The following is a 24026-nucleotide window of genomic DNA, read 5'->3' as shown; positions in this document are numbered from 1 at the left end:
AAATCATTACTGCATAAAACTTAGGAACTCAAAAAGCAAACAATCACGTATTTCAGAGAGGTTCTCCAAAAATTATGATCTCCACTTACCATGATTGCATTTTCACTGCAAGCATTTTCATTGCAAACATTTTTGCCACATAACTAATTGGTTACAAGGCAATTTTTGCCATAAAAAATAAAATCACAAAAAATAAGAGAGGGACATTCACTAAAAAGGATGTAATGGGGGGCATCTGGGTGGATTAGTCAGTTAAGCATTCTACTACTGATCTCAGCTCAGGTCTTGATCTCAGGGTCATGAGTTCAAGCCCCATATTGGGCTCCATGCTGGGCATGGAGCCTACTTAAAAAAAATAAAAAATAAAAAATAACATAAAAAAGGATGTAATAAAACACAAAAAATGAATAACAAAATGAAAAAGACTTTATTATAAAATAAAAAAATATTTGAATATATTTAAAATGTATAGGGTAGATTCATGGCAACGTGGTGCAAATAACTGATTTTATTCTGTGGATTGAACCTAATCAATTGTCTTTAAAGACATTCGTTCAGAGTAGTGTGTGTATATATATATATATATGTATATATACATATATATATTTTTTAACTTGTTCATTTATCTCCTCTTTGGCATCACACTTTCTTTTTTCACTAAAATTTCTTCCTTCATTAAGAGGGGCATCAGTTTCCAAATGCTAGGCCTAATGCCTATTTATAACAGAGCTTTGTATTGTGTTGTGAAAGCCTTCCCCACCGTTGTTTGTTCTTGGCAGATTGTCCCACGTCTGCTGATAGACGTTCCAAGTTCTATGGAAAACATGGAAGAAACGCTAATGTTATAACGTTAACGCGTTTTTAACTGAGCTTCGGTCACTGTAACTGGTGTGCTCCCATTTCCTGGGTCGTCTGGTGTGCAGCCTGGCTCTGCGTTCTAGTCACCGAACTTTCTAGCAGGTCCATATATGGAGTTGTCATCATCCATTACTTTAAGACCCTACCTCATCTACTTGTCACTGCATAGACCACTAGGAGGGCTAGCTGAGGTCTACATGCTATCAAAATGAAAGTAAAAATGGAGACATGAAACCAAACTGACAACTCTGCTGAAGGCAGTTGGTTCATGTTGATTCATGAAGAAAGGAGACTGTCAACCAGTTATTTTATCTTTTACGGCAAAATTGCCTTACAAACCGACCAGTTATGCAGCGAAAATGTTTGCCCTGAAATGCTTGCAGCAAAGATGTCTATGGCAAAGAAGTTTAGGGCAAAACTACCTAGAACCAAACATAGGATGAATAACCTATATTAGTATAGGTTATTATTAATTATATATTAATTATATATAATGTTAACTATATTAATAACCCGAAGAGAAGTTCTTTCAACTCGAAATGATAGGGGTGGCCTAATGGCAACAATAGGAAAGAACTACATTCCTCCAAGTTCCAGAAGGAAGAAGCCAGAGATGGCAGAGGACAGTTGTGCCTTGGAGGGTCTATGTTCTACTGTATATTTGTCATGTCTTCTGGGGTGACCATGGTGCAATCCAAAGCTATTAAAATAAATAAGGCCATGATATCCTTAGAGTTTGTGTCTGTGTTTCCTTATGTGGAAGTCTGGTTTCTGATTCTAAATTATCTTTGTGGATTAGACTGTAGGAGACAAGGAGGAAGAAACACAGAGAACCAGAAGATCACTCTTTATAAGAAATCTCTTTTCTTTTTAGCCTTTAAAGGTGCCAGAGAAAGGAAAGTCAACACTTACTTGAGAAATGAGAACATGTATCCTAATATATTTTATTTAAAAGGTGTTAAGGATAGAAGTAAAACACTTACCAAAATTGTGACAAGCTGTTTTTCTTCACAGTCTTCAATTACATCTATATTTAACTTCTCTTTAATTTTCTAAAATGTAAAAGCAATCGGGGTGTGAAATTCCTATAAAGAAAATTCCTATCTGATTCCTCTACTCTTAAAATTGGTTTAAATGATTTTAAATTATGCTGTAATGGGTTCCATGCAAAGATGTATTCTGGATATAAAGAAGACCTATAGCGTTATTATGAAGAATTTTCTCCAAAAAAACACAACACAAAAATATAATTGATTTCTTTATTCCCCCAAATGTAAAATTTAACAGTGACTGTCTTAGAGAGAGGCAGAGAGAGAAATGTGAGCTGTTTGTATGCAGGCAAGAAAGAGAGAAAAATTTGTTTTTCTATGAGTTTTTCTATTTTTTCATTTGTTTTTCTATGCATTTATAGCAATTTCCCTTCACCCTCCCCAGCTTTTCTCATTTTTAACATCTCAAACTGTCAAATAAAATTTCTCTTAAACTTCAAGCCACTCAGCAAAACCAAAACCAGAAAAAAGAAGAAAAAACACCCCAAGAAAACTGCACCTACACACACATTCAGAAAACTAGGGAAATAAAAGGAATAAAGATAGTGGGTGGGTGACATTTTCCCTTCATGTGGTGGTGATTAGCACATTGTTAGTAAATATCTACTTGCTTCTCCATCAACCATGATATTGGTCTTGGCCACATTTGGCCAATGAGACTTTTAGAGAATGTGACATGAATGAAGACTTGAAATGAGCTTGCACACTTGGGCTTAATCTCCTGCACTTCTGACATCACCATAAGAAGAACACTTCTCAGATAGCTGCTGGTCAAGAAGGATGATATATGCATAGAGCAAACCAAACTCACAGCTTAGAGCCAAGCCCAACTAAGAATCAGTTGAAGCCTGTCATCCTACCAATGCCTGAGTAAGAAATCGATGTTTATTGTTGGATACCACTGAGATGTTATAGTTGTTATGCAGCATTATGTGGCAATAGCTGACTGGTACATTTCCCTTCCTGGAAATATTTTTTCCTTGCTAACATACTTGAATCTAGAAGTCATTCCTCCAGCTCCTACTGACCCAGGAGCTGTTTTTTAAATATTATTTTTTTAAAATTTTTTAAGCAGAGTGCTATTCCAACCAAGCAGCCGAGAAGTCTAATAAGGTTCTGTGTCCGCTGGGCGACCCAGGTTATCCCCAAAACTTCCTTCTTTGTCTCCTCTTCCTTAGCCCAGGACTAAACCTATTCTCATTTGTCAGACCTCTAGGTAATTAGGCAAATTCCAGAAGCTGTGCTTAGATGCCACCAAATGTCCACAGAACTGAATTCTCCCACTTACCAAAATAGACTTGATTTCATCAGGAGTGGCTTTTGTCTGGCTCATGAGCATTTCCTGAGCTATATCTTTTCTGTTTTCCAGCTTATTCATTTTATCATAGGTGTCAGTATTTAAAAGAGACCATCCAAGAAATTGTGTGAGAGTCTGAAATGGATAAAATGTGACTCAATTCTCTACAATTGAAAAATTGATTTGGAGGCAACGATCCACATTCTTTTCCATCAATCAGTCTCCTTCCCACCATCAACAACTCAGCTTCTTATTTCCATCTAAGAAAAAACATACTAATAATCAGCCCCAGACAATAAAACTGGCTAAGCCCTTGCTTTTCAAAATGCACCACACACTGTGAATACTTTATTAGAGGAAAGGAATTACAAATATCCAGTAGAATAAAGCACAGCCCGAGACTCAGAGGATTGGGGGTGACAGCAAGAATGACAAAGAATAGAAGGGGTGGGGAAAGGAGATAGAAACCTTCTTTCTGATTTCCTCATATTGTAAAGAATTTTGATTAAGCCAAAGTTCAATCTTGGGAAGAAAATGTTGCAGTCTACAGACGTCAGGAAACGGAAATGACACAATGGGCACATATTGACCACAACCGTGTGTGACTCATGCCTTAATTGCCCTTCAACAACATCCCTCCAGAGTAACAAATAATTACGCCGCCTCCATTGTTTCATGAATTTCATTTACCTCCATTATTTTATAATTGCACTTACCTCAGTAATGTGTTCATCGTACTCATCAAAAGGTTTTCCATCTTTCCTGTTATAAAATGTAGCTACTCCCACAATATCTTCTTTCTTGTTGACAATAGGCAGGGATAAGACATTTTTAATGACCCAACCAGTTTCATCTACAGGTCCTTTCTACAAACAATAAGGACATTCAGATTATGTTTTGACTTTTAATTTTGAAATAACTATAGATTCACAGGATGTTGCAAAAGAGACCTACAAAAAAGTGGTATGCGCCCTTCACCCGGCTCCCCAAGTGGGAACAGCTTATATAACTGTAGCGCACTACCAAATCCAAGAAATAGAGATTGATAACAATCCATGGAGCTCACTCAGACTTCACTAGATGCACGTGTACTTATTTGTGCATGCATGCGCATGTGTGTGTGTGTGCAAATTCATCACACGTGTAGCTATGTGCACCCCTCAGAATTGAGATACAGAACTAACGCAGCACCCCAAGTCTTCTCTGAGCTACCCTCTCACCACCTTCCCACCAACCTAGGCTACCTTTAAAGAAAGAATAATCTAATCTCTCTGTCCGATGCATAATTCCACCCTGTGTCAGAACGTGGCTAGAACTAATAGCCATAGAAGTATTCGAGCACATGTGATTACATGTACTAGAACCAAGTGTCTGCATTGTGACAACCCAAAGCTCTTCTCTTTGTCCCCCCTAGCACTTACCTCTATATTACCTCAGTGTTCCCTAGTCACTTTTTCTGTCCCTCAACACCTGTTTAGCAAATTCCTCATATTAAATTCTCTCTGTTGAAATACCCAGTGTGGTTTCTCTTTTCCTGACTGATCCCTCAAAACAGACTTCTGTTCTGGGGTGCTGCCCCACTTAATGAATGTCTGTCGAGTCCCTGTGATGTGCCTGGGCTAGTTGCTGGGGCTACAAAGAGGAAAAAAATCACAGGCCCTAACCTCCAGATGGTAACATTCTAGTGTGGGATGCAGACACAGAAGCTTAGGACAGTTTCTTAAAGTGTGGCCCAAGGACAATGTGCAACAGACTTTTTTTTTTTAAGCTTGTTTCATAATTTTGGGATGTGCATCTTAAATAAGCTCCCCAGGTAATTCTGATGTTCTCTGACGTCTGAGATCTGTGGTGTGGCACCCTCATGGTCTGAGCAAGGCAAAGGTAGCCAAGCACTCAGCATGCCACGCTATTCCTTCTTCCACCTCCTGCAGCATTGTTAGCCAAGCCTTAGAGGCCCAGGCTGTCTTGCCTCTCCCGTGACGCCTTCTCTCACCCATATGGAACTTCTCTTTTTCGGAATTCTATCAGCGCTTAGAGCCTGGAGCACAGTTAGAAGCTAGATAATTTCCAAATGCTTCGGAGTTGCTGATTTTTGTCTGTGAGGCTATAGTCTAATCTTGCCGAAGAGCGTCTCACACACTGTCAAGCTCTGCACAAGTGATGGGACAGTGTGGGTCATGTGACAGGTGCTCAGTAAACAGCTGCTTATTAGTCAAAGGGTTCATCTTTATACTTGGAATGAAAAGCGGAGAAACCAAACTTCAACTTATGTGTCCTAATGGTCAAAGCTTTGGGAAAAAATCAGTGCACAGTGGTTTTCAAAGTGTTTATCCTTGGAAAATACGGTGAAATGTTTCTATATGTATATTGCCATGTGGACTAGGGACAAAATCAATTGCAGAAAATATATTACCTGTGTGCAAAATAGTTTCACAACCATAAGCACCCTGTATATTTTTTAAAGCTTCTAGAACAAGCTTTAGTGACTATTTCTCAGTTTTTGGTAAATATTCATTTGTTGCCTGTTCATGTTCATGTGTTTTGCTATTACTAAGTTAGTTAGAGCTTATTGACAGAAAAGTGGTAGAAGGAACTTAAGAATTAAAAAAAATTAATAGGACAAAAACTTAAAATTGAAGAAATTCTATGTGTTTTCTTTTTCCTGTGAATTTAAGATCACTTTAATTGATATAAAGGAAAAACGCCTTCATCCACTTCAAGGAACTACCCTGAAGTTGTCTGCATCCAAATCGTAGAGCCTGTGGATATGTTACTTTACGTGGCAAAGGAGCATTAAAGCTGCAGCTGAAATTAATGTTGCTCACCAGCTACCCCTAAGATAGGGAAATTATCCTGGATTTTCCAGGTGGATCCAATGTAATTATAAGGATCCTTAAAAGTATAAAAGAGAGTCAGAGACTCAGTGAAGGTAACGGAAGCAAGGCTAGGGTGGTGTCATTGCTGACTTTGGAGATGGCAGGGGGACATGAGTCAAGAAATGCAGGTAGCTTCAAGAAGCTAGAAAAGATGAGGAGATGGGTTCTCCCCTACGGCCTCTAGAAAGGAACACAGTCTGGCCAACACCTTGATTTTAGCCCAGTGTGACCCATTTTGGACTTCTGACTCCAGAACTGTAAGATAATACAGTTCTGCCTGAGTGGCGATTTGTTACAACAGCAAAAGGAAGCTAACACCCCAGGCCCCCTGAGGAATATAGTTTGAGAACCATTGCCTTTGCAGGTTTGCTCTGACCATAGTTCACTTTGGATCAGTGGTTTTTCCACTAAACTTCCCAGGGACAAGAGGGACTAGTGAGAATAGAGGTGGGGCATGAGCTGGTGGAGAGACAGCGGGAGGGGGAGAGAGATGGAGGAAGGAGGGCGGCCACCCTATTCTGAGTCTGCTCTGTGGAATGACCCCCAGGGGCGGTGTCCCCGAGGAAGCGGGAAGGGGGTCTGAGGACGCCGAGACCACCATCAGATTCAGTCCCGACAGGGGTAAGGACAGAGTGGGGCATGGAGGGTTTGGGGAGACCACAGTGCTGTTGTCAGAGTTCGTGGGGCTGTTGGGATTCCTGGGGCCAATGTTGCGGCGGGAGGAAGGAGCTGGTGTCTCCCAGCAATGCGCCTGCCTCAGTATCCCGGCCACGCTCGGCCAGTGGCTGGAGCGGCCCACGGGGAGCGGCCCAGGGCTCTGGTGACCGTGGATTTCCCAGCCCAGCAGCCATTGCACGGTCATCCCTCCCGCCGTCAGAGACCCGAGAAGCGCACGTTCACGGGCACCGCACTGGGGCTTCTTGGAGAGCTGGGAAATTGTGATGGGCCCGAGGTTTCCCCGGGTCGGCAGCCTCCTGGCAGCCAGGGCCGTCGGGGCTGCCCTCAAACCTCAGAGCCCAGCCCCGGGTCTCCTGGCTCAGCTCCCCTCCCTCTGCGGCCAGACAACAGCTGCCGAGGCTCAGATGCTTTAGAAAGTGCGTGTCCCGTTTGTTCCTTCCTGCGCACTCCTTCCTGGCACCCAGCTGCTGTAAAGGTCAGGGTCAGGGCTGGCACAGCATGGTCACGATGAGGCTCTGGCTGCAAGGAGGGGGCAGCTGGAGCAAATGTGCCATATGGTGTTTGTGTGATTTCCACGTGGGTGAGCAGAGGAGGGATGAGCAGGGAGATCGGAGGGAAACCTTCCAGGAAACTAGCCAGGTGCGCCTAGCTTTGCCAGGGCCCGCTTGCAACGGGTGCTGCTCATCCAGCCCTCAGGCCCCAGGGGGCTGGCTTCTCCTGCAGGTGGAGATGAGAGTGTGTGTGTGTGTGTGTGTGTGTGTGTGTAAGCCAGGCACCGATGGCCCCCCATGGGGAGGACTGTCTCTATTCCTGACTGACTGTCACCCGGGCTCTAACTGGATAACTGGATGTTTGTTAAAACAGGACACAAAACACAGGCCAGAAGGCAGAAAACTGGCTCACATGCCAGTTTCTCCCCAGCAGTCAGGTGGGGGGTGTGTGGAGGAGACAGGTGGGGAGGGGCATCCCTGGATGTTGCAGGAGGAAAGATAAAACCAAGAGTCTGACAGCAGGAGAGGCCCTCAAACACCCAAAAATAGTTTTTTCTTTTCCAATAAGCTGCAGGGAAGGACCTGGGAAAACCAAAGGACTGCATCCTGGTGGAAGTACATATACAGCTAAACCCTTAGGCAAAGAACACTTAGTGAGCACCTGTGATGTGCCAGGCACTGTTTTAAGCCCTGGATGACCAGGAGTGGGTAGACTAGAGGAGTGGCAGGGACCACCCCCCCAAATGCTAGGGTGACAAACACCCTGTCTCCTCTCGTCCCCCTCCTTCGCTCACCTCTTCTCCCTTCCCCGAAGAATCTGCTACTTGGTGAATGGGACAGAAACTCGAGTGTGTTTCTCCGGGCCACCTGAGCACGAGGCGGACTCTGGGGATGGGGCGGGGGGCAGGGGCAGTGCTGATGGGCGAGGCCTGCCTGAGGGAAAGTTACCTGAAATGTGAAGTACTCATCTGTAGGGGCATTCAGCATGTTACATATCTGTAAAGCAAGAGAACATGAAAGTCCTAAAACATCATGTGGCAGAACCACGAACCCACAAAGCAGACGTAAGAAAGAATGCATCAGAAGTGAGGGTTTCCTCCGCGCCTCTCCATGGCTTGCAGGCAAATTATTCACACTGAACCCTGGCTGGGCCAAATTTGCTAAAAACACATTGAGGTTCTCTTCTGCTAATTAAGTCATTGCATGACATTTAGCACAATCTTTGCTCTTTCCTACTCCCAGCCTCTAAGGATTCTTCTTCCAGATTCAAAACAACTAACTGTTCAAACCAAGGAGAGGAGGAAGCTGAGCAGAAGATGGTTCTGCTAGAGCAGGTGGGGCAGTGATGCGAGGAAGGCTCTGTTTCCCTCCCTCCCTCCCTCCCTGCCTTCCTTCCTTCCTTCCTTTCTTTTTTTCTGCTGTGGGATCTGAATTGCAAGCAGGTGCCTACGGGGCAGAAGGAAGCAGCCAGGCAGATTTAGGTATAAGGTAAGAAGTCACTCTGAGATATATTTGAAGTACTGAATTCAGAAACTATTGCTTTCACCCATAAGGACAAGAAATCATTCCATTCTTGGTAATTTTTAATTATCTGTATGTCACATCATATCCACAAATGAGTCTTAATAAAATGCTATAGCTTTGTTTCTACCAAAATTCTAGTAGATATTTAAAATCATAACATTTTAAAGTTGGAAGGAACTTTAATCATTAAGCTTAGCTTTTTTGTCTAAAGATGAGGAAATAGAAGCCCAAAGATGTTAAGAGACTTTGTTCAAAACCATGGGCGGAAGCTCGAAGTGGAGTCTGAGTGTGGGGGCTGGTGTTACCAGCTCTCCTGGTGAGGGGTGGGGAAGGCCCTCATTCGTCAGATCTGCCAATTTCCATGGCTCCAATTCTCCCACCATGGGGGATTGCCAGCAGCTGACAGTTTAACAACTTGCTCATAAAATCCCTGAAACTCTAACGCTGGTGAGCAGGGAGCAGTGGCCCTGTACACTCGCCAGCCCGGCTCACAGTGCCTCCGGCCCAGCGTCAGCGCTCGCAGCCCACGGTGGCTGAGCCACATCAGCTGTGTTTGCGTTACTCTCAGGAAGCAACTGTGCAAGTCTTTCGAAGTTTTTGTTAGCATATACAGCCGAAGAATCGAAGGAATTATGTGTGCCGTCCATTAATTTTATGATCTAATCTGAATGAATTACATGAATTCGTGGCTGAGCATCCTTCAGGTGTGTTTTAAAGAGGCAAAATGTAGCTTAGTCCTCTTTTCCGACCTTTCTACCAACAGTGTCGGTTTTCACCCATCCTTTTAAGGACTCTAGAGAACATCTACAGATGGGTCAAGGTCCTAGAGGCCAGGTTTTTATCTCATTCAGAAATCCTCGCTTCTCTCTCTGTCTCTTTCTCTTTCTCAGTTCACATGTCTTCTTGATTCTAGCTTGGCTCGATCCTGTATTTAGTGCCTTCAATTCTACAAATGTGCCTAATTCTCATTTTTAATATCTGAGAAATCATTAAACCAGTGCCTGTCACGTCCCATTCAGAGCTGGGATGTACTTGTCTAATGAGAACTCTGTGCATGTGTCCCCTAAGTCCAGAGAGGTCCAGCCTCGGGACTTCTGCGACAGCTCACCCTAAAGTATGCCTTTACTCTTTCTCTCTCTCTAACCCTTTTAGCTTTAAAAAGCTAAAAGGAAAAGTTTCAACACTATAGGAACACAAATAATTTTGATTAAAATTGCAGATCATTTTTATCTAGAAAATAGCATTTAGAAACTCTCGAAGTCCCCATCTCTTAAATGATTAGGTCAGTAACCTTATTTTACAAATGTGAGTGTTAAAACCCAGAGAGGTCAGGGCATTTGCCCGAGGTCAAGGATTTGCCAAGGGATTTGGCCAAGGCAGGACTGAGTCAAGGCACCCAGGGTTCTTCAGCCATAGCCTTTTGCTCTCTTGGCCAGAATGCATGACCATATTACAGAATGCAGGCCCCCGGGGATGCATTGCTCTGGCTGAGGCTGCTGAAATGTTTGAGACCATTCTTTAGATTAGGGGTTCCCAGCCAGGGTGGTGTGTATAGCGTCTGGTGGGTAGAAGGCAGGGATGCTGCTGAGCACCTTACAATGTGCAGCTAGCTCCCCCTGCCCCCCATAAAGAATCGTCTGGCCCCAAATATCAATAATTAAGTTTGAGAAAATCCTGTGCTAAACACAAAATATGTTCTTAGTAATCCCTGCCTCTTGTAAGTACATCGTATAGTCTGACACCTTTAGGAGGGGAGAGGAGGACTATTAACTCCAGCACAACAGGTGTACATGGAAGCTGGCCAGGCAAACTGGGATGTATGTTCACCCTAATTATGGAATCCCAGGAAATGGCTCAAGCTCAACTCTCTGAAAATCAATTCCCACTTTGGGAATGACAAATTGCCTAATGAGCACTTTGGTGAGAAATACCTTAAACTAGATTTACAAGAGTTTGCCCCCAGTCCTGGGCTACCAGCAGAGCAGGGTTGGGGCCTGGGGCGGGAGCTGAGATATGAAAGGCAGGGGTGCAGCATATGCGGGCGATCTGTGATAGAACCGAAACCTGGGGGAAAATCCTCCCCTGCTTTGGGAATCCATCCCTTGGCAAGCTGGTTATATGGCAAGTTGATGACTTGGCAGATTAGCCATTCAGTGAATTGGCTTTTGACACCTTTGCTTTGTCCAAATTGATTTTGGGGGGAAAACCTGTTTCCCTAGGAAAGAGCCTAGGAGAGAATAGGTACTTAAAAGTCGGGGCATAAATCCCTCCACACTGGCATGGCAGCTTTGGCCATATCGAATTTGATAAAAGCTCCAAACAGGGGTCTAGTAGGTGACCCTCTCCAGGAAGCCAAGGACGGGTGCCGATGGTCAAGGAATTTGGTGATGTACTGAAGCTGAAAAGTTGTGGTATCTGTGGACTCAGGAATGAATTGGAATGTTTTAGTCATTACTACTAAGTCAAGAAGGACATTTAAAAAACATTTTGACTATTTTGGAGCAAACATGAAAATATGGTATTTATTTGTACATAGTCCTGTTTATTCCTAAAAGAAATAAGCTTGTTTTTTCCCTTCTTTCTCTTTTCTTCTCCTTTGGCAAGTCTCTACACTAGAAAAAGGGATCATGTCACCTGTTCGAGGCCACCTGGTCCTGTAACCAGTGAGCCCAGGGTTTAGGCCTCCTGGGAACCCCCAAGTAAAGCCCCTTGACATAGGAAGATCCTTCAGCCACATCCAGAATTTTCCTCACTCTGCTACCATTCCAAACCCAGCAATTTTCACACTAAGCAGAGACCAATTTGTGCCAGTAAAGGAAAACGGGAGCTAACCTAGGTTTTGTTTCCCCTTCTCCCCGACCCTTGAGTGACTCTATTGGTCACTATAATTTACATGCCCATTTACTAAATAATGAGGATGAATGAACATGGTCGACAACACAAGGACAACACTAAAGAAAAACCAAATATGCAAATAAGTGCTATAAATACATTACAGAAACTTGGACTTGTAAAGCGGAAGACAGGAAAATGCCAACATAAAGAAGTGTGGGAAGCACTGAGCTCTCTTGCAGGGAGGAATCTTGATGCCAAAAGATGACACAGATGGTGGAGAAGCCCAACAGGGGAGAGAAATCCACCAAGAGAAGGAAGGAGAGTATGCTAGAAGAGTGGGGAAGTTATGCTGACTCTAGTTCTCTGGCCTGGAGACCTATGGGACCTACCAGAGACCTCTTGTTTGTTGTCTATCCACACCTGACCTCTATTCGCCAGACCTGACCTGCTATCTTTCCACCCCACCCCACCCCGACCTGACAGACCAGGGCAAAACTCTTTACTTCCTTTATCAACTCACTCATTTTGCATGGCCATCAGTGGCAAAGTTCTCCATTTACACATTTTTGTCTTTTGTCAGTAATTTCTCATGCTTCGAAAGTTTTGGCCGAGATAACTATACTTGAGATCTAATTAAACCCAATACGAATCATAGCCACAGACTTTCAAAGGACATCTGAAATTTGCATGACTGCTGAATAAGAAGTTGGGGGGTTGGATGAATCTTTCTCATGTTGACTAAATATTTTCGTGTAGAGTTTGGAAGTCTCTAGTTAACCTCCTTTCAACTGCCAAGATTCCTCTCTCCCACGTCCTGTGCAGGCATGTCACTCTTCCCTCCTGCATTTTACTTTCACAACTGTTCCCATCCCATAACAAATAAGAGTTTCATCCAATACTATTCAAGATTTGAATAGGAACTTACAAATCCATTTTCGGCAACGTATGTTGGCAACCCACTAACAAGAGTCCAGTGGTCTGCAGGGGGTGTCCTTGAGGAAGATTAGAAGAAAGAGAATCATTGCCACACAGAGAAATGCAACATGGGCAAAAACAAAATGACAACTCCTGCCACCTCAGGACAGTACTCACGGAATCACTTTGATCTCTTCTTTTCCGTGTAAAATGTAATCGATGATTTTGTAAAAGATGACTTCCTAGGAGGAAAGAGATTATGAGAACAATCTTATTTCCCAAAGAAAACACTTTTCATCAGCGAACTTGTACTTTAAAGCTCATTTAATTGTACCTTATTTTCTAACCACATTGCTCTGCATAAGTACCACCTAATTACTCACGTCCTGATTACAAGCTTGCAGTACATCTAGAAATACTAGTGGCTGTTTATCTACATGAACAAGCCTGTGGAGCTAAATTTTTTAAAAGTTGAATTTATCCAGACAGCTTTCAAAGGAATCTTGTTTTACTTTTAACTGATCCCTTTCTATTGTCCAGAAATATCTGGCTGATAACTGTAGTGGAACAAAGCATGTAATTTCTCAACCTCGGTCAATGTGTTCCCTTCCCCACTGTGCATTGAACACTTCCCACCTTCCAGCACTGGCTGATTGGAACAGGTGTCTCAGGAACAGGATTCAGCAGTTGCTTCGTCAAAGCTGGGAGGGACTTGAGAACTAGTCTCTCTACTTCTTTGGGCAGATGACGAACCTGAGGCCTGGACACATTCCATCCCAATACCCTCGCTTTCCTGTGCGCTGGGAATACGGTGGTGAGACATCATTCCTGCCCTCTGAAGCTTGCTGGCAAGGGGAAAGTAAATCCAATCTAACCCTTGCCTGGAGTTTCCAATCTAGCAGGTTTGAAGGAGGGCCTGGGCACAGGGTGCTCAGAAAGCTAAGCAGGGGACTCTGATGTGTCCCTCCCTCTTGAGAATTACTGATTCACCAAGCCCGGCTATATAGAAAAGGAAACTGAGAAGTGGAACAATGAGTTTAGGCAAGGGCCACCCAGCCGGCTTGGGCAGAGCTGAGACTTGAACCTCAAACTCCTTGTCCAGTGCTCTTTCTACTACTCTGAGGTTTCCCAGAAACTCACAGGACTAGAACCCAGGGCTTCTCGGGCCGGTGCTCTTTCCTCTCTGCTGGTTTTGGCACTCTGTACCATGCACACGTATCACTGAGGAAGATGTTGGCACTTACTCTGCCATCGGGGGTCTTCGGACCTTTATAAGGTTCAACTTCTCCAAGCTTGATTGGCCATTCATCGTAGAATTCCTGAAAGCAATTATATTTAAATATTATTAAACAAACTGTTTCATGACCTACTGTATCTTCTGTGAGTTTCATGGCTTTGCGTATTTTATGTTAATTTAGAATTCTGGAATTTTAGAGCTGAAAAAGACCTATAATTCCCAGCAATACTGCTTACAAACTTGAGACTGTGAACAAGTCACTTAGCTGTTTTCATCTGTAAAACAGGGATAGTAATAGAATTTATACTATAGGGTGGTTGTGAGGATTAAATGAACAATACAGACAGAGCACCTACCTTGACACATAGGTAAAGGGACTCGGTAGCTAGCAGCTTTTTATAGATAATTAAACTAAATCTAAGCAGGTTAAGAGATGTGGCCAAGGTCACGCAGAGTGGCCAACAGTGTGGGCTGCCTTACCCAACGTCTATTCTCCCCCTCTTCCTCTTTAACAGATCCCAATTTATTTAGGCATCAGGTAGTCATTTTCTCAGGGAAGATGGGCCTGCACAGCCCCTGAGTGGCGTATATATGGTGCCTGGGATTAGTTGGAGGGCAGGCACACGGCCAGTCCTGGACAGCGGAGAAGGGGGAGAAGTCTGTAGAGGCGCTTCTGGGGAAGAGCATCCCTCGGATGAAAGGCAATGGAAATGACATTTGCAGGAGGCGCCTCCCAGTTTTGTCCTGTCTGTGTGTCACACCTTGAGCTGCAACAGCTTTCTTGCCACCCCTAAGAGGAGACCTCTCCAACTTGCTGCAGGTGGCAGAGACCTTGCTAGGGGAAAACAGCAAGCCGCTGGGACCTTGATGACTATACTGAGCTCTGAATGAACCAGTCGTAGAACTGCCCGATCTTGGGACTTCTTGTTAAATGAGATAATAATGGTCTTGCTGTTACTTACTGGGTCTTATGTTCCTTGCAGTCAAAAGCACCCTAACCAATACACTCAACCACCAAGTCCCAGAGCCAGGATCGAAGCCCAGCTCTCCTGACACCTGGTCCCGTGTTTATCCACTTAGAACAGTTACTCTGAAAAAATAACTTCCATTCACATGCAGAATAAGCAGTATAAATGATATAGTATTCATTACTTATGTTGAGCTAGGAGACCTCCAACCGAATTAATGAAACAAGATGAGAAATGAACATTATATATATATTGTGTGAATAGTATCCATTTTTTAATGGATCACATTTCATGTGGTAGGTGTTGTATAGACAATTTGAGGGGAGACAAAATGTGTGAAGTGACGAGGACCTTCTCCTTGGTCATGTCCAGCAGTCCGATGGAGTACCGCTCACAATTCAGGTATGCTCTAACTGTGTAGAGTGCTTTGTGAAACTGGCGCTCCACATCTGTGAGCTCTTCAAACACTTTGTTGGCCGACCACATGAGGATCTGGAAGGAGGAATTAAAAAGAAAACACTCAGAACAAAACACACAGTGAAGAGGTAGAGCATTAGCCAAAAGAAAGTAGGAGAGGTCTCCAATAAAAAGAACATGTATCACTGAACAATGCACTTTCATTTTTGAACTTGTGCATGTCTGACACACTACTCAGATTCTCTGAGTGGGATGATTAGACCTGTGCAAGGGTGAGGGTCTCTGAAAGAGGTATGCCATGATTGGTCCCCATGTCAAAGGGCAAGTGACCTCACCTTGGAAGCAGAGACCGTCCCTGGGCAGAGGGTCCAATATTGGTGGTGCCCTGGCTCCTGCCGTTCCCCCATTGGGGAGAAAGCCATATGCCTCCTTCCACACATCCTGAGCTACTCAGAGGTAACCTTATCTGGACAGTTGGATAGGAGGGGATGTTGGAAGCCCTTCATCCCCACCCCTCTCCCACCATTGTACAGATGAAGAAACTGATGTCTAGAGAGTGGCCCAGACTGAAGTACTCTGGTTACCAATGTTGTTCCTTATCCCTCTGGCTCAAGGAGGCAACAGACTTCAGAAGAGTGATTGGTTCCTCAAATTAATAGCTTCGATATGTACCAGGAACTGTTAAGAGCTTTGTGTGGACGAATTCATATCATGATCATGTGATAGTCACAACAACCACGTAGGGTAGGTACTATAATTATCTCACAGAAGAAACCATGGCTAGCCAGGATAAAGACGAGGCAAGCCAGTTGTACACACAGATGGAGGAGCAGAGAAGTGGGGGTGGGAGGCAGGGGCAGACCATGACCATGGTGAAGACCATGATTATGACCATGAGAAGACAGCCAGGACTAAAGTCTGAGAATCAGCTCCATGTGCCTTAAACCCCCAAGAGCGATAGAAGGGGTCTGGGCTTGTTGCCTCTGGGTCCCTTTGTCAGCACAAGAAAGCATGGAGTGATGAAGGTCACCTTCCTAGTACCTGGCTTCTTCGGGATTCAACACTGTACAGGTAGTTGGTGTGATGAAGCTTTAGGATGACAGACACAAAGTTGAGGTATCTGCAAAAGACCTACAGGAAGCAGAGAAAAACAAATTAGGTATGATGTCTTTCTCTCCATTAAACAACAAATAAATTTCCTAAGCTTCCAGCTGGATGCCCAAGGTTAGCATTACCTCTTCATCCTGTTTGGAAAATTCAGATGCGTTTACTTTGTTAACTGCCATAACCACGGCAAGAACCTCTTTGCCCATCACAATTGGAGTTGCCAGCAGGTTCTTGGTGACATACCCAGTTTGTTTGTCCATGAAGTCAGAGAAATGGCTGTTCTGAAAGACACATTCACACGTTTGCCAAAGCAGCACAGAACCATGGAGTGTAGGTCTAGGAATGGCAACAGACCGTTCTCTCTAGTCCAAACCCTCTGGACAGATAACCAGGGCCCCAGCACAGCGGTCCCACCCACAACCCCATCCTATGATTGCACAGAGTGAACTCACTGGTTTTAGGACGAGCAGCTCCCACCTGAGCTATGGCCTATCTAGGTGAGGCTGCGGTAGAGCTGGGAAAAAAGAGGTGATGTCACGGCCAAGAGGAAGGTGAGATGCTAAGAGGAAATGGGGTTACAATGGACAGAACGTGTGCAGGGGAATAGCACACAGCTGGGATTACAGGTGTAGGCGCATGGAGCTCTTCTTTCTAATTATGAGAGTAAAATGTACGTGAAACCAAACAACCGGTACATCATAACATAAAGAAAAAATTAATGACTCCTCAAACTCCTTCTAATCTCGCTTACTTGAGGGAACCAGTGTTAACAGCTTGGTATGTCTCCTTTTTTCCCTTCTTATTTTTTAGAGATTGATTGATTGGAGAGAGGGAGAGAGGGGAGAGGGGCAGAGAGAGAGGGAGGCAAGCAGACTCCTTGCTGAGCGGGGAGCCCAACACTGGGCTCCATCCCAGGACCCTGAGATCACGACCTGAGCCGAAACCAAGAGTCAGATGCTTCATGGACTGAGCTACCCGGGTGCCCCGGTATGTCTCCTTGTATGCCTTTCTCTAACTCTTGGACAAAAGTTTTTCTTTTTTATAAAATTTTCTTTTCTAATTCACACAATGCTTGCATCATATAACAATATTTTATGGACTTCCATCCAGACTCGTGTATATGGGTGTGAATTCAGCCTCTAGATTCTTGCACAATACTGCACAGTGTGGGAGGCCCATGGTCTGCTCAACCATTCTCCACTGACTTAGTCTGCTTATAGTTTTCCCCACTGAAAACAATGCTGTACTAATCATTCTTGCTTTCATTTTTATGTGATGGATTCCCCGAATTGGAAATCTCTTTTGCTGGATCCACAGGTGTATGCGGTTTTTATTTACACAGATTACTTTTATAAAAGGTTGGAAATCTTACTTCCACTGGTCATGTGTGAGAGGACCCTCTCTTGCCAGCACAAAATGCTTATCAGTTTTTAATGTTCTACCAAGCTAACATCTTTCATACATGTTTCTCTCTCTCTCTCCCTCTCTCTCTCCCTCTCTCTCTCTGTGGGAGAGAGGAAGTGGATCTTCCCAGATACAAGCCTCATGCAGTAGATGTGAGAGATGATTCTAATATCCTAACCATGGAAAGGTCGGAGTGATGAGTGTGGCAAGGTCCCTAAATGGAAGAGCTTCAGAAGGTCAAGGACAGCGGTTCTTATTAGCTGTGAACTAGAGGATCGCCCGCTCTAGATGGGTGTAGACACAGCCTTCCATGGTTCATACTATCTCATCTTTGAACTTGAGTCTCCTTCAACTGGAACTAAACTTTCAGCCTGATTCTGAGACTCACTGGCCAAAGTTAATGGGGTTTTCCTTTCATAGGTTGTATTATTTTCATTTCCTTGTGTTGACGGCGCTTCTGAGATAAGCACGAACCCCTGGAAGCTGGACTCTGTTCAGTTTCTAAAATTAAAAATGTGGGAGTCTGCAGTGCTACTTCTGGGCCAGAATCTCACCCAGGGAGCAGGGCTCCTTGGCCAATAGAACTCGCAGCTCAGCTCGGAGCAGCAGACCTGGGCTGTGCCTTACAAACACCTGCAGACAAACTCAGATTTGCAGACCTCCCAGCAGGCCCACCGAATCCTGACCTTCTAGAGTAGCATCTGTCTTCCCCAGGAATCTGTACTCTTAGTGAGTGAATCACTCCTGTGGAGGATCCCTTAGGAATGGTGAGATGCTAAGGGAGTCAGATGCAGCCCCTTATCCCAGATCTCTTTTCTATCTTTCCCAGCGTGGACCCACACAAACCAACTATTTACTTACGAGGCTGCATCACCTAATGTTGAAGAAGGCTCTGGCATCAGAGTTGCCCGGCTAAAACCAGACCCCAGTTCACTAGCTTTGTGATCCTGGGCATGCTACTTAGCCTTTGTGGAAATAAACGCTGATATTATGGAATGTTTAGAGTCCCGGCACATAGAATAATACAGTATGGGAAGAGCACTTAGAAAAGTGTCTGACACATGGTAGGTCCTCAAGGATTACTGGGAAGAGACGCCTGGGATTTTATTGGGCTTCCCTGGATGAGAAGTAGTTCTCTTTTGCAGTGACCATTCTGCTTCTAGTTCTAGCTTTTATAACCAATCCTAACCACTGAAGAAACTAGATGCTCTTAGCCCATGTAGGCCTCCTATGCCCGGAAGCACTCGTTTGCCTGAGGGCCAATCTCTGGCTGGCCCCCCGTCTCCCAAATCCAGGCTCCACCTTCAAGAACCACATTTCTTTCCTAACCACCTGATCTGCCATTCTCTCTGCCTCTGGTAACATCTTCCCTGTCAGGTCAGGACGTCTTCAGACTTTGTTAGTTTCTTTCTCCTCATCCACTGCTTGCCCACGGCAGCTCGCATTCCATTTTCCTCCTAATCTATTACCCATTATGGGTTGCGATCACCTTCATTTACACAGCAATCTTGGCCACTAAATGAATAATCAAAATACCAGATCAGATGCACACACCATGGCATGGTCAGGCAGGTGTGTTTCTCTGCAAGCACACTTCACTCGGCAGCTTCAAAGCTTTATGCTCTTTTATTCTAGATTCTAAACACAAGGAAGTATTCCTAAGTTCATTTGGCTGTTTTGAGAAAATGACATACGTTTCAAAAAGTAATGCTTGCCTATTATTGTATCTGAAAGCCCTACATAAAACCATCCGTCAGATGACAGGGTAGGCAAGGTGAGGCTTTCAGGTTCACTAGCCGAACAATCCCTAGTGAAGTTTGCTTGAGTAATTCCTATGGTTCTCGGATTCATGAACTCCCCTGGGTAGACCTTCAAAGATGCCAGTGAAGGCATCTGGGGAACACTGTGTACAGCGGCAGATGGACCGGGCCCCTCATCCAGTCTCAGCCTTGTTAAACTCTGATTAAGTGCCATTATCCCTTGAGACCAGGAGTCAGAAAGAGAGGTGGGAAGGAAGAGAGAGGAGAGAGGAACAGGAGTTAGAGGCACTCTGTTAATTATTGAAAACTTAGGATTTCTCCCATGGTTTCCTTTTAAACCACAGTCAGAAGGAGAACCACCCATAGAGTTAATCAGCAGTTTTCCCAATAGAAAAAGAAATAACCTGAGGAGGCTATCACTCTGTTTCCTGTTATTAAAAGTTTCCCTGTCTTTAACCTGTTTTAAAAACAGGCGATAATCAGCAACCCTTTTTTTGGCCACCTACGCCCAGCCCCCAAATGCCCCTTGGCATAAATATAATATTATAATAGTTGTCATTTATTGAGCACCTACTAGGAGTCAGGCACTTTATATTCATTTAATCTGTATATTGGTTTGCCTCCACATCTTAGGTGCAGAAATGCAATCTATCACACAGTTACCTAGCTAGTCTCAAACCCGCATCTGTGCCGAGGTCTCTCTGATGCCAGAGGTCTCACCCTACACCTTAGCTTCCTGGCTATCACCTTCATGGACCCCCAAGATTGGGGACATCTGGCTGTACCTCTTTGTCTAGGTATGAGAACTCCTTCCCTCACCTGTGCACACATTACCAACCAGGGAGAAGCCACGTGTGGTCAGTGGCGTGGTAAAAGAGGGAGGCCTCAGAAGACCCAAGTTATGGTCCCAGACCCGCCACATCCTGCCTGATTGACCTTGACAAGATTCTTCCACATACAGGTTGAAAATAAAAATATGCTCCCTCCTTCCTCACAGGGTCTTTGCCAGAATCAAATGAGATTAAGAATGTGAAAATGCCTTAGAAATTGTCAAATACAATGAGAAGGTGAGAATTAGAAATTTCATTCAAACATTGGTTTCCATTTTCTTGCTTTTTGCAGATTTTACCATAGCTATTCAAGTCTGGCAAATTGCAGGGAAGTGGGGGTAGGTGGAGGGTGGAAAGAGTGCTGGACACAGAGTGAAGACACCCCGTCTAGTCCAGCCCTTCTCACTCACTGACCCTACCATGGACTCTAGGAGAGACGCAGCCCCTGTGACCTCAGCTTCCTGTCTGCCCAAGGGAAGAGTCAGCTCAAGAGTCCCAGAGCCCCCGCCACTGAGAATCCCCTGGTTGCTCTGAAATCCAATTTTTCCTCCTGCATCTGCTCACCCAACACACCAGTGTTTTTCAGTATTGACTGCATTTTAGAATCACCTGGGGAGCTTTTTAAAAATACTATTGCCTGCATCCCAACCCCTGAAAGTCTGGTGTATTGGTCTATTGAGTCTTGGACGGTAATTTTTTTGAAGCTCCAGATTCAATTTTAATGTACATTTGGAGTTGAAAAGCACCACTCTTCTCTTCCTAAGAGAAACATGCTTAGAAGAAGTAGAAATGGAAAGCAAATGAGGCCCTGTCTCTCCTCTGAGCTGAGGAGGGTGTCTGTCTTCAACTTACACTTCTCTGTCCTGCCCGGAAGAGCCAGGAGTCCTTAGGAAAAAAGACAAGGGGAAACACGGCCCCCCCCCGCCACCTCCATTTACTCCCCTGTCCACGCAGTGACGCTCACCATGGACAGCAACACACTAAGGCCACCTGCTCTTTCCAGCCGCCCTCTGCTATCATTCTCTTCTCAACATGCCAACTGGGCTCACTGATAACACGTTACAACAGAAATCATTTTACCCATCTCTTTAAACAATTTTTTTTTTCAGAAAAAAACTTGCATGTCCCTTTCTTAAGTTTGAAGTCCTAGTAATTTTGGAGATGTCCTCAGTTGGGGACTGGCAAGAAGCATACTCCTGTGAGAAAACCTCAGAGTGTGCGGGCCTAGCCTCCTAATCGAAGTCTGGAGAATTTTGCCTAAAGGGGACAAATCTGTCTAGTCACGGGAGCTGTGACAGTCAGCGTCAGAAGCTCCCTGAAACTAGCTTGAGCTCCCTGAAGGCAGGGATCAGAAATGGACTTGAGGACTCTGTGGTGGCACATAGCAACCCTTGCACCAGAGGGTTGTGCTGGGCTCGTTTGCTGAGGGTTGCTAATGTTTGACGACTTCTGTGCCTTCTGGATCCGTGCGGCCCTCATCCTGTAATCAGCTTCAGGAGGCATGTAGGGGATTAGCTTCCTGCCACCAGCTGTCCCCGTCCACGAGCGGCCAGTAAACCTTGGCACAGAAGCGGGAAGCATTTCAGGGACACTCCCCATCAACCCCATTCCATCATAAGCCACCGCTCCCCTTCGGTTAACAGCAAAATCATAGTCACAGAACATGCATGTAGAAAAAAAGTTAGCGGGAGAAACCCCAGGCTGGTACCTGTGGTTACTGATGAGCAGAGCAATTATGAGTGATTTACATTTCCTCCTTCTTGTTTATTTGTATTTTGTAATTTTTTTTTTTTTAATGAACAAGCATTGTGGTAAGAAGGGTGATTTTGTTGTTGTTGTTTTTAAAAGCGCATAACAACACCTTGTGTTTGCTCAGTATGCTGTTGATCTCAGGAGCATACTGCATGATTGGAGTTGATTCTTGCTAGAGCTGACTTATGGGGGGTTGGGATGGTCGATTGCACTTATCAGCCAAATTTACATTTTTCACAATCCAAATGTGAACATCTGAATTTTCACATGGTATTATCTGTTCTTTCTGCACATTTGGTCTGTAAGTGAAAGAATCCATTTATGAGCCCTGCCGTCCCAGAGAACTGAGTGACCTCAAAGGGTTGTGAGTGAAAAAAAAAAACCAAAAAACCCCAAAACAAACAAACAAAAATAAGGGTTGTGAGTGAGAGGTGTGGGGAGCCGCTCATGAGTCTCGGCACCAGGCACCTTGCTGATCTCACCAGTGTGGGCTGCTTTGCCACGCTGTTCAGAAGGAAAGTTCCCAGAGCAGGGAGGATATGTAAGGAGCAGGTGTCGGATGCACCAGGCCCAGCTAAGTTTGCCCGATAAGATGCCAAACATTATAAGGGACACCCACTAAAAACCTACTCATTGTTTATCTCAAATCCAACTTGAACTGAGCATCTTATATTTTTATTTGCTAAATCGAGCAACCCTCGGCCTCGGGGATCCCCTCCCTGCTGTTCCTACCCCTCAGGTTATAGCCACGCCGATGCCGCAGGCTGGCCCCTGGCTCCCAGCTCTGCCCACCGGCTCTTCCACGACCCTGCCAAGACATTGGTCGGCCCCACTGTCATCAAGCCACCTACCTTCTGCACATCTGGGACATTAACGGCTTTCTTCGTGCGAGCAACCCAACCCACTATCCCAATGTCCAACGGAAACACAACTTCTCTGTCGGGGACCACCAGGCTGTCCTCAAACCTGGAGGTGGGGGTGATGTCGAGCAGCCTGGAGGCCACCTCGGGCGTGCCGTTGCGGGCCCGGCAGGCAAAAAGGCTGCAGCGGTCAGCCTGCAGCAGCTGGGCCACCTTCTGCAGGGCCCGGTGCACCGTGGGCTCGGCGCTGGCCTCCTCCTCCCGCACGGCCAGCAGCAGCTCTTCGCATACGGCCCACTCTGCGGCCAGTGACAGTGGCCCGCTGGGCCCTGGGGCTTCCCCCAGCCTCTTGGCGAAGTACTCCTTGGCAAACTGAGGGTGGTCCTCCAGGTACTTCTCTACCGCCTCTTGGTTGATCTCACCCATGGTGTGGCTTGCTTTGCTGTTCTGGTTCAGAAAACGAGACCCTCAGAGCACCACCTGGGATGGAGGCCCCAGAAGGAACTACATCCTGGTCAAAGTCACTGAGAAAACCCTACGTGGCACCTCAGAGGATCCCCCAAAGATGGAGCAGAATGGTTGCTTAGCAGAGCTTTCAAAAAAAAAACAAACCAAACTGCCGGTCACTCTTGGGCTGTGACAGAAGGTCTGGCTTAGAGTAGGATTCAGGGAGCACAGGATTAAAGAGTTCTTCAGGACATGCAATCCCTAAGCATTCTTAGCCCATAAGTCCTCAGAGAATCCTCAGAACATCTTAGATCAGCCAGGCAAGTGGCAAGTCGAGGTGACTATTCCAGAAAAATCATTGGACATGGGCTGCCGTCCACAGCAAGGAGAATCATCGATGTATCCATTAATGATAGGACATTAAAATCACACTTTGACCCATTTTTTTTCATGATAGCTACATAAAGTGAAACTATTAGACCTTGGACGTGTCTGGTTATTTATATAGCAACTTTAATTAGCATTTGGGGGAGACAGAAGGGTTTAGCATCAATGCAACATAAAATGGCATATTAATCTTTCCTTCTCTTAAAAGTCCTATGATCATCCAAGTTGCCTGGCCTTCTTTTTCTAAAACCTTCGCCTCTCAATTCCCCTCATTTAAAAGCTTGACCTCGGGAGTGTTTTAAAGGAACAAACCTTAATCTTGTTCTAGAAAGGT

At 44.9% G+C, this 24026-nt stretch overlaps 1 protein-coding gene across 1 annotated transcript in view; it reads right to left on the bottom strand.

Moving 5' to 3' along the window:
- PDE6C (phosphodiesterase 6C) overlaps nt 1-23284 on the bottom strand; it is a 47823-nt gene extending 24539 nt beyond the window's left edge. Inside the window, exons 1-11 of the mRNA XM_027587160.2 lie at nt 22850-23284; nt 16381-16533; nt 16187-16276; nt 15080-15220; nt 13768-13842; nt 12701-12765; nt 12534-12600; nt 8198-8245; nt 3921-4070; nt 3196-3339; nt 1842-1910 (exon numbers count right to left, since the gene is read on the bottom strand). Coding sequence (XP_027442961.1) covers nt 1842-1910; nt 3196-3339; nt 3921-4070; nt 8198-8245; nt 12534-12600; nt 12701-12765; nt 13768-13842; nt 15080-15220; nt 16187-16276; nt 16381-16533; nt 22850-23284 — 1437 coding nt within the window. The remainder of the gene's footprint in view (nt 1-1841; nt 1911-3195; nt 3340-3920; nt 4071-8197; nt 8246-12533; nt 12601-12700; nt 12766-13767; nt 13843-15079; nt 15221-16186; nt 16277-16380; nt 16534-22849) is intronic.
- Between the last annotated feature and the right edge of the window lie 742 nt (nt 23285-24026).

This window comes from Zalophus californianus, chromosome 15 (genome assembly GCF_009762305.2).
Source record: "Zalophus californianus isolate mZalCal1 chromosome 15, mZalCal1.pri.v2, whole genome shotgun sequence".
Taxonomy (NCBI): Eukaryota; Metazoa; Chordata; class Mammalia; order Carnivora; family Otariidae; genus Zalophus; species Zalophus californianus.
Note: the sequence above shows the minus strand (reverse complement) of the source record. Positions and strands in the feature narration are given on the sequence as shown.